We start from the raw sequence: 10637 nt of genomic DNA, 5'->3' as shown, positions 1-10637 counted from the left end.
AGGGTTTACATTTCTGTCGACAGTATTTCCCTGTAAAGACTACTATATTATCCCATGCACATTTTTATCTCAGTGTGATGTAAGACTTGTTTTGTATCATATGTATTTTATCAAAAGGGTATATATTTTTGTTTTTCAATTAAAAAAACAAACCTCACCATGTCATTTTGTCAATGTGAAACGCGTGTATTCTATATTATTTCTTGATATATATATATATATATATATAAAACATCATTTTCCTTGTAATATATATGTTGTTTTTGTTAATGCTACGCTCGGAGTAATGTGCAATTAATAGTAAAAAAAAAAAAATAAAAAAAGTGGGGAAAAAATCTACCAGCAAAAATCTGTATTTGTTGATTTTCAAATGTTTTAAATTGTTTTAAGTGGTTTTAATTCTACATTAATTCTACAAGTGCTGGCCTTGGAACACATCCTGCTAATTACCCTAATGGCCTATTAATAATCGTCACCCTTCACAAATATGCAAAATGAGTGACTATGCAGGTGCATGCTGGGAGTTTTTTTGAGATAGCACCGGTAAAAAGAGCTCTAATGGCAAATGAATGAAAAACAGGTAATAGCAAATTAAAAAAAATTTCGAGAAATTAACGTAGAATTATTTCCTTTTTCACAGAGTTCCACTGATCGTTCGTGTGCACAGGTGTGAGCTTGGCTTGAGATTTGTGAATTGGTGTTTTGTCCTCGCGTGTGTCTGTACAGCCAAACCATTACAGGCCTTTCCTAAACATTTCTTTTAACCCCCCTATAGTGGCCGGTTGTTGAAGAGACAAATCCAATAAGGTCCGTTGCTGCTTCACGGTGGCCCTTTTGGTAAATGAAGGCATTCTTCATCACTTCAGAGAATTATTATTCCTGTCTCTATTACTCCCAATTTTTAGGGTTTTTTTTGGGGTTTTTTTGTTCATTGCTGTGCCAAAAATCATGTTTTTGTAAAGAATATTAGTGTATACTCTTGAGATACAGGGTATGAGGTTAATTGTTGAAAACTGTCACTTTTACACAATTTGTCGTTAAATGTCCTGTGAGTTGATGTAAAAAATGTACATTTTATGAAGTATGTATGTCGGACTCTGCATGAAGTCAATAAAGCTATTCACTTATTACATGTCTGCTGGCAATAATGTCTATTAAACTTGCTACATAAAGATGGTAGATTATAAAGTATATAATATGAGGAATATACAGGGATATAACGGGTTATAAGGACGGGATTAGTTATACGGCCGGAGAGTATAAAATATATAATATGAGGAATATACAGGGATATAACGGGTTATAAGGACGGGATTAGTTATACGGCCGGAGAGTATAAAATATATAATATGAGGAATATACAGGATATAACGGGTTATAAGGACGGGATTAGGTATACGGGAGAGTATATAATATATAATATGAGGAATATACAGGATATAACGGGTTATAAGGACGGGATTAGTTATACGGCCGGAGAGTATATAATATATAATATGAGGAATGTACAGGATATAACGGGTTATAAGGACGGGATTAGTTATACGGCCGGAGAGTATATAATATATAATATCAGGAATATACAGGGATATAACGGGTTATAAGGACGGGAGAGCATATAATATATACCGTATTTGCTCGATTATAAGACGAGGTTTTTTTCAGAGCAAATGCTCTGAAAAATACCCCTCGTCTTATAATCGGGGTCGTCTTATAATCAGACCTCAAATAGGCCTGACTATGAGACGACTAAGATCCAGATCCCCCGCTGCTGCAGGGGAACGGATCCTCCTGTGCCGCACCGGTGCGGGGAACTCTGATCTCTGACAGTCGGGGAAGGTCTGCGTGATGGACGCAGACAACCCCCGCTGCTAGCCACGCCTCCTTCCGGCTGCAGCGTAAGTGCGTGGGATCTACACGCTGCCCCGGCTACATGACAGGGAAGTCAGAAGCACTGGTAAGTTTGGGGGGGGGGCGGGAGTGTTAAATGGGGGGCATAAGGCATTTCTGGAGGCAGAGTGCTTTGTGAAATGCCTTTTAACCCCCTTAATGCCACTCTGCCTCCAGAAATGCCTTTTTAACCCTCAATACGCCACTCTGCCTCCTGAATGCCTTAAACCTCCCTATATGCCACTCTTCCCCATAATATGCCTTTTAACCCTCTAAATGCCAGAGTGGCATATAGGGGTATAAGGCATTTCTGGAGGCAGAGTGGCACATAGGTGGTCAAAAGGCATATCATGGGGCACAGTGGCATATAGGGTTAAAAGCCATATCATGGGGGGCACAGTGGCATATATATAGTAAGGCATTTCTGGGGCAGATGTGCATAACTGGGGGGCAGGTTGGAAAAATAGAAGGAAAGAAAACCAAAATATTTTTCTCAATCATAGCTTTTATTAAAAAAAAATAGTTTACATGAATTAACATTTACTGGTAAAACTTTTTTCCTATAGGGTCGTCTTATATTCAGGCTTTTTCTTTTTTTCCTAAATTAATATTCAGATTTGGGGGGTCGTCTTATAATCAGGGTCGTCTTATTATCGAGCAAATACGGTAATATGAGGAATATACAGGGATATATAACGGATTGAGCTTTGATGAGCTTGTGTCTTTTTTTCAACCAAAGATACTATATTACCACTGTGTATGTTTATGCATATTTTATATGTTTTGACCAAGTTATGGTATAGCTGTTCCTACCAGAAAAAAGACCACAGCAAAGTTTGCTTAACATTCATTTTATATCCAACCTCCTTTTTCTTTTATTCCACATACACCGCATGCTTTGATGTTCACAACATCACGGTCTGAATCCTTTACGGCTCTCTACGTGATCCACTGGCTTCACTGTTCTCTTTGTCGGTAGTTTTCGTACGTGGACTCTTGGGCACGTCTGGTGTGAAGAAAAACAACACAAAAGAGAGAGAACATTATTATTATTATTACGGGTTTAGTGATGCAACAAAAAGGAACGGGCTTCGAGCATCGTGCACATACTGGAAAATCAACATAGGTTGAAACTAGTCACATTTTTTTTTAAAGAAAATTCTAATTATGTTTTAAGTATTTTCTGATTGTTTCCAGGGTACTTACAGTTTCTAACAGAAAAAATGCAATGATAACATATACGTAGGGTCCATAGGGATGGATTTTCCTCTATATAGCACCATATGTTTATTCGAGGGGCTTACCGGTATCCCAACCCATTCCAGCTTATTTTACCTGCATTCCTCCTGCTTTCCTACCTATTTTACTCCCATTCTCCAACAGTCCCCTTCTCAAGCTGGTCTGTCCTCCAGCTCCTGCTTCCATCCCTACCTGGGAGCTTTCTGGGTTTGACCCGGAGTCTCTGAGGGAAGCCCTGCCTGCTTCCCTGGGTCTCCGGATCGGTTTTCTGTTTCTCCAGGCCACGCCCACTACCTGCCCACTTAAGGCTGGCCAGCGATAGCCCCACCCAATGCATAGCCGGCCCCAGCAGAGCTCTGGGTAGCCTGCCCTGGAGAGTTCCCGGGTAATCTCCAAATTACCCCCGCTTTGGCATTCAAATGGTGGTGGGAAAATATATAAGATGAGGAAAAAGTTAGGATGAAAGCGAAGAGAGAGTAAAAAGAAAAAAAAGGAGGATAAAAAGACAGGTTTAAGGGAAATTAAGTGTTAGTTGACTGACTTTGTGGTACTTACGGTGACGATACGGCTAATGACTTCATGCTACCTGTTTGGGGGGGGAAATGAAAATATGTCTGAATATAATTTATATGCTGGGCATTAAAAAAAAAAGACTTATTTTAAATTTTTTATAATAATATTTTTTAATAATATCCATAACTGTTATTTCCACTTTATTATTATTATTAGTATTATTATTATTTATTGTTTTATATACCGCCATCAGATTCCGCAGCGCTACATTTTATTTAAGAAAACACATAATGTGACCGGTATATTGGAATTATAATTAACCCTGTACGCCCCTACAAACCACTGTTTTGCCATAATACCCTTAGACGACTTTATTAAAATATTAAATAAAAAATAATAATAAAATATTAATATTAGCTTTGCCATGAAACACTCACCTTTGCTGTAAAAGGCCAATACACACAGCAACGCGAACACCACCAATAACTTGACTCCAAGGGCAGTCCAGACTACTGCGAGCACCACGCGGCTACCGCCTCCCGCGCGGAATTTAAAGAAATACACAGAGCCCTCGGCTTTGCCGTGGGCATTGGTAGCCGAACACGTGTATTTCCCGTCGTGGTTGAGATAATGAAGTTCTGTTGCCACGTGATGCCTTAGAATCTCCTTAGTAACGGCCGCGTCTTGGTGGCTGTTAACCGGGTCGGTCCAGTGTAAAGATGGAGCTGGCTCTCCCTCGGCCACGCACACCGCGTGGTAGCCACGGAAGTGGTCAAACCCCACTGTGATATTGAGGATCCTTGGGGGAGCTTTAAAGCACAAAATAAAGTAGGCGTCATAAGTTATTGTGTTAGTTTCATGAAAGGTGAGAAATTAGATGCTGCGGTTGGATTTCTTGATGGTTTTATACCTGTGATACCCTCATACCCCGAGCTCCTACAAAAGAAGGGGCATCAGGGGAGGAAAAAAGGGAGACATAGGATTGGGTCCTAAAAGTGGGGCTGACACCTTTTGAGGAATGTGCCAAAGCGGACTCCGTCAAACAGTTTATTGGCTACAAGGAAAGGAAATGATGTAGAGATGTCTTAATAAACCTAGGGCCACAGAGGCCCTGGAAATCAGACCTGCGCTTTCTGCCTACTCCCCAACACTTTTAAATCTCGTTGGCATTAGCTATACACCATGAATAACCCTGCCCCCTCTCTCAGTTTCCTACCTCATTCAACCACACACACTCATGCTAACACCGCACACGTTCTAATAGCATACACTAACGTATGGTAACACCATATCATCTCACAAATGCTAACACAATACACTAATATACACACTCTACCTCCATACAGTAACACACATCCACACGCACTAACTCTATGACCATACACACACACATACACACACACACATCCACTCTAACACCATGCACTTACACATACAAACATACATACACAATCACTCTATCCCTCTCATCATTTATGTAGCTCAAACACTTTTCCTTCCCTGGCTCTCCTATTCCTTCTAACCTCTTACCTTACATGAGTTTCCCGACCCCGCTGGACTCCTCGGTCACCAGGCCCATGCTTCTCTGGCACCCTCCTTACCCCTCCCCCCCTGCAGGTATGAGCATAAGCCACTGCATGTCAGTACCATTTTGTCTATGTCCATTGAGCATCTTGGGAGTATTGGTTCCACCACAGGTGGAGAGCTTCCTTCTAGGTGCAGCTTTTCTAGAATTTTTAGTTAAAAAGAACATCTTTGGGGATGGTCATATTCAAAATGACTTTATTGCTATGGTTACCTTTACCTGATAATTGGAGTCTTGTTCCAGATTTCGCTTCGTACTTGTCATGACGACCGTTGGACAACTCAACTCTACAATAGTACCTGTTGTTGTCAGCCCAAGTCAGGTTCTCGATGCTAATGGAAATGTCATTGTGACGGGGGTCCCCCAGCAATTTGAACTTGTTCATGTAGTTGATGGTTGGTTTACAGGGTTCGTGGCTGGCGTTACTCACGCACTTGAAGACCACCGTGCCGTCGTAAGGTTGTTTGATTCTCCAGATGACGGTCATCGCACCATCGTGGGTCTTGTGGGGATGAGTGAACACACAAGGCAAAGCCGCTGTCTTGCCAATCTCTCCAGTGACCTCCTTAGATACATGAAAGCTCCACGAGTTTCCATTAACTGCTAGAAGAAAAATGCTCATAAACGCAAAAGTATAAAGGTTACTTTAAGGTCTAAAGGGTTAAAAGTATCTGATAGGGCTGTACAGCCTCCCAGTAGAAGTGGTAGAGGGTAATACAGTGAGGGAATTAAACATGCATGGGATAGGCATACGGCTCCTGAATCTAAGACGAGACCAACGACTGATTAAGGTTGGAGTCTTTACAGCAGGAAAGACGGGGGCCGGATGGGGCCGATCTGCCAGCACAGTCTATGGATATCTAAGCACTGCACCACCCTTCCACTAAATTTCGGAAGTCACGCGTACCTAATTTCCTCTTTACAGGATTCTACTCCATCTTCTTACTTTTTTTAGTCTCTTATAGCCTCTTAACCATGAATCGTCTGCGTCCCGTACCCCAGACACCACGGATCGTAGATTAACGTCCTGCTCAACCAGCTTAGAGGGTCCCTCAACTGTAGATCTAGAATTCCCAACAGAGCGGTAGAAAGTCTCTAATCCCCGCTACAGATGAGATATCCAGACGTACGAGGAACCGAGAATTGATTAAGGTCTCTCGTTGTAACTTTTCTCCTTCTTTGAAATAAACTTCTCTCCTGTACTTTATTATTTATGTATTTAAATGTCCCCCCCCCCACCCCTCTCTTCTCTCCTCCATCTTCATATATTATCCAAAATTAAATCGCAGGATTAAAACCATAAACTCACCGTTTTGAAGGGCATAGATAAAGACGGCAAATAGAAGACCCGATATAGTCATTTTTAATACAGTAAATAAATAAACGAGTAATGAAGACCCACAGCTTCGCTCCACACCCGAAAGGGGAAGTGTGAGGAACACGTTAAAATGACTCAAACATTTTGTTTAAAGCGATGGATACTTTTTTTCCAGTTATTCATTGTTTTTTTTTAGCTTTTTTGAGGAAGACGCTGTTAAAGGGGTCACGCGCGTTCTTTAAAATGGTTAAAAAAAAAACAACAAAAAAACTTACCTTTAGGAGAAGCTGCAGCCCCAGCAGTCAATCAGTGGCAAGAAAAAGTTCTCCTATTGAAGTGCATGCCAGCGCTGGAGCAGACTAGTAAGTGTATCATGTGGCATCAGCCAAACACATCTCGCCCAAGCCAAATAGTGGGTGGTTGGGCAAAGGGGGGAGAATATGGGGCGACTCTGCAGAATCTATGAATTTGCAATGGGGACCTCATGGAAATTTAAAGGGGCCACTCACACTCATATCATGAGTGTGTATGATGGCTGGAGCGTCACTTACAAAATAATCTAATTACTGAATTGTTTATCCGCTACGTTGTTAGTTACTAGGTAGTTACTAGGTAGGTACGCGGAGGACGAGTCGATACATTTTAATAATGTTCCATTTTGGGGTTTTTTTGATACATTTTAGAATAATCAGACGTTGATTTCTCAATCGCGTAATTAATTGGGAATGGATAAAAAGAAAAGGAATGCCAGATACCGGCCCATTTTGTAAAAATCTGTTGTAAATCCGCCATGTGTTATTTGTCTTTTGTTGACATAACAAAGATGTCCGAGGAGCAGCCGATGAGAACAGATACGATCTTTAAAAAACAGCCTTCCAACATCTTGTATGCTGCGGTCACGACCTGAATTTATGTGATTTGTACCCTCTAAGATCGCACTGGCCGCCTGTCTGATATCTCTACAGTCTGGCGGTCCTGTGGAATGCTCGTAAAAAAAAACATTATGCAGAGATCAGGAATTGTGATGTCACAGGTGCCCCTCCAAACCAAAAGACATTAATTTAAAAAAAAGAAAATGAAGACGCAAGGACAATTTTTTTTATTTAAATGCATTTTTTTTAATACAAAAAAGATCTTTTGTAGATTAAAACTCCTATGACCCTCAGCTAAACGATCGGAAGGCTGACATACTTGCGGTATGCGGACTTTTCCTCCGCCGATATTTTTGGCATGATGAATGTAATTTAACCCCTTCCTAAGTGCGCCTAAACTGCATTGTGACCTACATGGTCTGCATGTCCAATCTACATGTATGTAGAGCCACATCTACTGGATACATGTAATTAAAGGGTAAGGGGGTTAAAGAAATATTTTGTTTCTGTAACATTTACTGGCTTGGATTTCTTGGGGAAAAATTAGAAAAAACTGCCCTTTATCTTGGATGTATAGGTAAACAGGACCTATGCATCACATAACAAACGGTGAGGAGGGCCCTGCTCAATGAGCTTACAATCTACACTATATGACCAAACGTATCTGGACGCCCCTAATTATTGAGTTTAGGTGCAGCAGTTGTATAAAATAAATCACAAGGGCAGCCAACCCCTATAGACAGACACCAGCAATATAATCAACATCAGCGCAAGCACTGTGTGTCAGGAGCTTCATGAAATGGGTTTCCACGGCTGAAGATCACTGTGCACAATGCCAAGCATTGGCGGGAGTCGTGTAAAGCCACCGCCACTGGGCTCTGTGTTCTCTGGAGTGATGAATCACGCTTCACTATCTGGAAGTCAGATGGAAGAATCGGGGTTTGTTGGATATTCCCCAGCGCACAGAGCCAGCTCCATAAAGACATGGTTGGATGAGTTTGGTGTTAGGTGTTAAGTGTTAGTAATTGGAACATGTTTAAGTGGTTGGGTTATTGGAGAAGACCTCTACGTCTTACTCTGTAGAGCAGACCTGGGCAAAGCACGGCCCGCGGGCCACATCCGGCCCGCTGAATAGCTCGGACCGGCCCGCAAAGAGTGTCCTGGTGACTCACCAATGAGTCCGGTGTCCCCCCCCGCCCCGGTCACTTACCTTAAACTCCTGTGTTGGAAGCGTTTGTCTCGGGTGCCGGCGCTTTACGCTGGGCGCCGGCATATGACGTCAGACGCCGGCGATCAGCAGTGAAGCGCCGGCACCCGAGACAAACGCCTCACGCTTCCAACACAGGAGTTTAACGTAAGTGACCGGGGCGGGGGGGGAGATCCTGAGAAGGGGGGGTTAGGGAGTTAGAGGGGAGATACTGAGAAGGGGGGGTTAGGGAGTTAGAGGGGAGATACTGAGAAGGGGGGTTAGGGAGGGAGGTCTTACTGTGTGTGTGTGTCTTACTGTGTTTGTGTGTGTGTGTCTTACTGTGTCTGTGTGTATCTTACTGTGTCTGTGTGTGTCTCACTGTGTCTGTGTGTGTCTTACTGTGTCTGTGTGTGTCTTACTGTGTCTGTGTGTGTCTCACTGTGTCTGTGTGTGTCTTACTGTGTCTGTGTGTGTCTCACTGTGTCTGTGTGTGTCTTACTGTGTCTGTGTGTGTCTTACTGTGTCTGTGTGTGTCTCACTGTGTCTGTGTGTGTCTTACTGTGTCTGTGTGTGTCTTACTGTGTCTGTGTGTGTCTCACTGTGTCTGTGTGTGTCTTACTGTGTCTGTGTGTGTCTCACTGTGTCTGTGTGTATCTTACTGTGTCTGTGTGTGTCTCACTGTGTCTGTGTGTGTCTCACTGTGTCTGTGTGTGTCTTACTGTGTCTGTGTGTGTCTCACTGTGTCTGTGTGTGTCTCACTGTGTCTGTGTGTGTCTTACTGTGTCTGTGTGTGTCTTACTGCGTGTGTCTTACTGTGTTCATAGCTTATTCAGTTATTGTAATAAATATTTTAGCCCATTTTTTAGCTCAAAATATTTTTTCCTTTTTTTTCTCCTCTAAAATCTAGGTGCGTCTTATCAGCAGGTGCGTCTTATAGAGCGAAAAATACGGTATGCACTCCGAAGCCTTGTTCATTTTGTTCACTTCTGTGCTGTGCTAATAGTTATTCAGGCCTTACTTATTCAAGCACCTCTACCAATGACGTAGGCTTGAATAACTTTATTAAACAGCACATAAGTTAACAAAATGGACAAGGCTTCGGAGTTTGTAGTTTGTAGAGGTCTGGCCCTCTAAAACCATTCCAATTTCTCATGTGGCCCCATGGGAAAATTAATTGCCCACCCCTGCTGTAGAGGTTGGTCCATTGAAAAAAGGCATCAGGTATCGAGCTGTAATAATGCAATGTCCACAAGATGGCGCAGCAGAGTAACAGAAGGTGACCCAAAAGTAACCAAAAACACCATCACACAATGATGCGCAAGGTGGCCAATGGCAGCGGCACAAAGTGGTTACAATAGATCATAATCCTGCCCTAACCCTCATAAATGGTAATATTTGATTCTATTTTATTGGTAAAAAGATGGTGCAGAGTCTATATACTGAGGAAGAGGGATGGTGATAAACCTCCTTTGGGCCAGAGGGGTATCTATGGGTCGGGTGGGGCAGCTGAACTGGAGTGGTTGCAGCTGGTGGTCAGGGCCGGTTAGAATCAGACTTTTTGGTTGATTATGTTGTTTATCTGGGACAAATGTGGTGCAATATGTTCATATCATAGTATTCTATTTGATGTTATCTGCTACCTTTTGTTTTAAGTCAATAAATGCTGGGGCCACTTTTTTTTCACAATGAACATCAGTCATGGCATCTTTCTTTTCTCTTTGGGTTAATGGTCCAGCTGCACCCTATGGGCCCAGGGACAGGCCAAGGTCAGGAGACCAGGAGACATACAAGCAGACAGGGAGATGATACACCAGCGGGATCAGGCAATCGAGATCAGGTTAGAGTCACGAGTATCGGGAGCAGCACAACCAGGACACAGAGTGAAGTCAGACCTGCCAAAATCAATAACCCAGGACAAGACGAGAACTTCAGGGACAGAGGAACTTAGTTTTAGAGGAACGCTGGATCAGAACCCAAAGGAACCCAATGATCTGGCAGGAAGCAGAGATGGTAGGAGCACAGACATCTACA

The 10637-nt window shown here is 42.5% G+C and overlaps 1 protein-coding gene across 1 annotated transcript; it reads right to left on the bottom strand.

Moving 5' to 3' along the window:
* Window positions 1-2803: 2803 nt before the first annotated feature.
* LOC149280881 (sialic acid-binding Ig-like lectin 15) lies at window positions 2804-5849 on the bottom strand. The gene is made up of 3 exons (XM_089499985.1): window positions 5447-5849; window positions 4066-4451; window positions 2804-2896 (listed from the first exon to the last, which is right to left on the bottom strand). Exons 1-3 carry the CDS (start codon window positions 5847-5849, stop codon window positions 2804-2806), a joined length of 882 nt encoding a protein of 293 aa, XP_089356111.1.
* Window positions 5850-10637: the final 4788 nt, after the last annotated feature.

The sequence above is a fragment of the Sceloporus occidentalis genome, unplaced genomic scaffold, assembly GCF_023333645.1.
Source record: "Sceloporus occidentalis isolate IW3139 unplaced genomic scaffold, rSceOcc1.0.p SCAF_144, whole genome shotgun sequence".
Lineage (NCBI taxonomy): Eukaryota > Metazoa > Chordata > Lepidosauria > Squamata > Phrynosomatidae > Sceloporus > Sceloporus occidentalis.
This window is presented reverse-complemented; position numbering and strand designations above follow the sequence as displayed.

Excerpts from the sequence above, each read along its gene's own strand:
- LOC149280881 (XM_089499985.1), bottom strand. The coding sequence starts at position 5,849 with ATGAGCATTTTTCTTCTAGCAGTTAATGGAAACTCGTGGAGCTTTCAT. Across the intron at positions 4,452-5,446 it reads AACAAGACTCCAATTATCAG|CTCCCCCAAGGATCCTCAAT; the intron begins GTAAAGGTAACC and ends TGTGCTTTAAAG. Across the intron at positions 2,897-4,065 it reads GCAAAGGTGAGTGTTTCATG|ACGTGCCCAAGAGTCCACGT; the intron begins GCAAAGCTAATA and ends TCTTCACACCAG.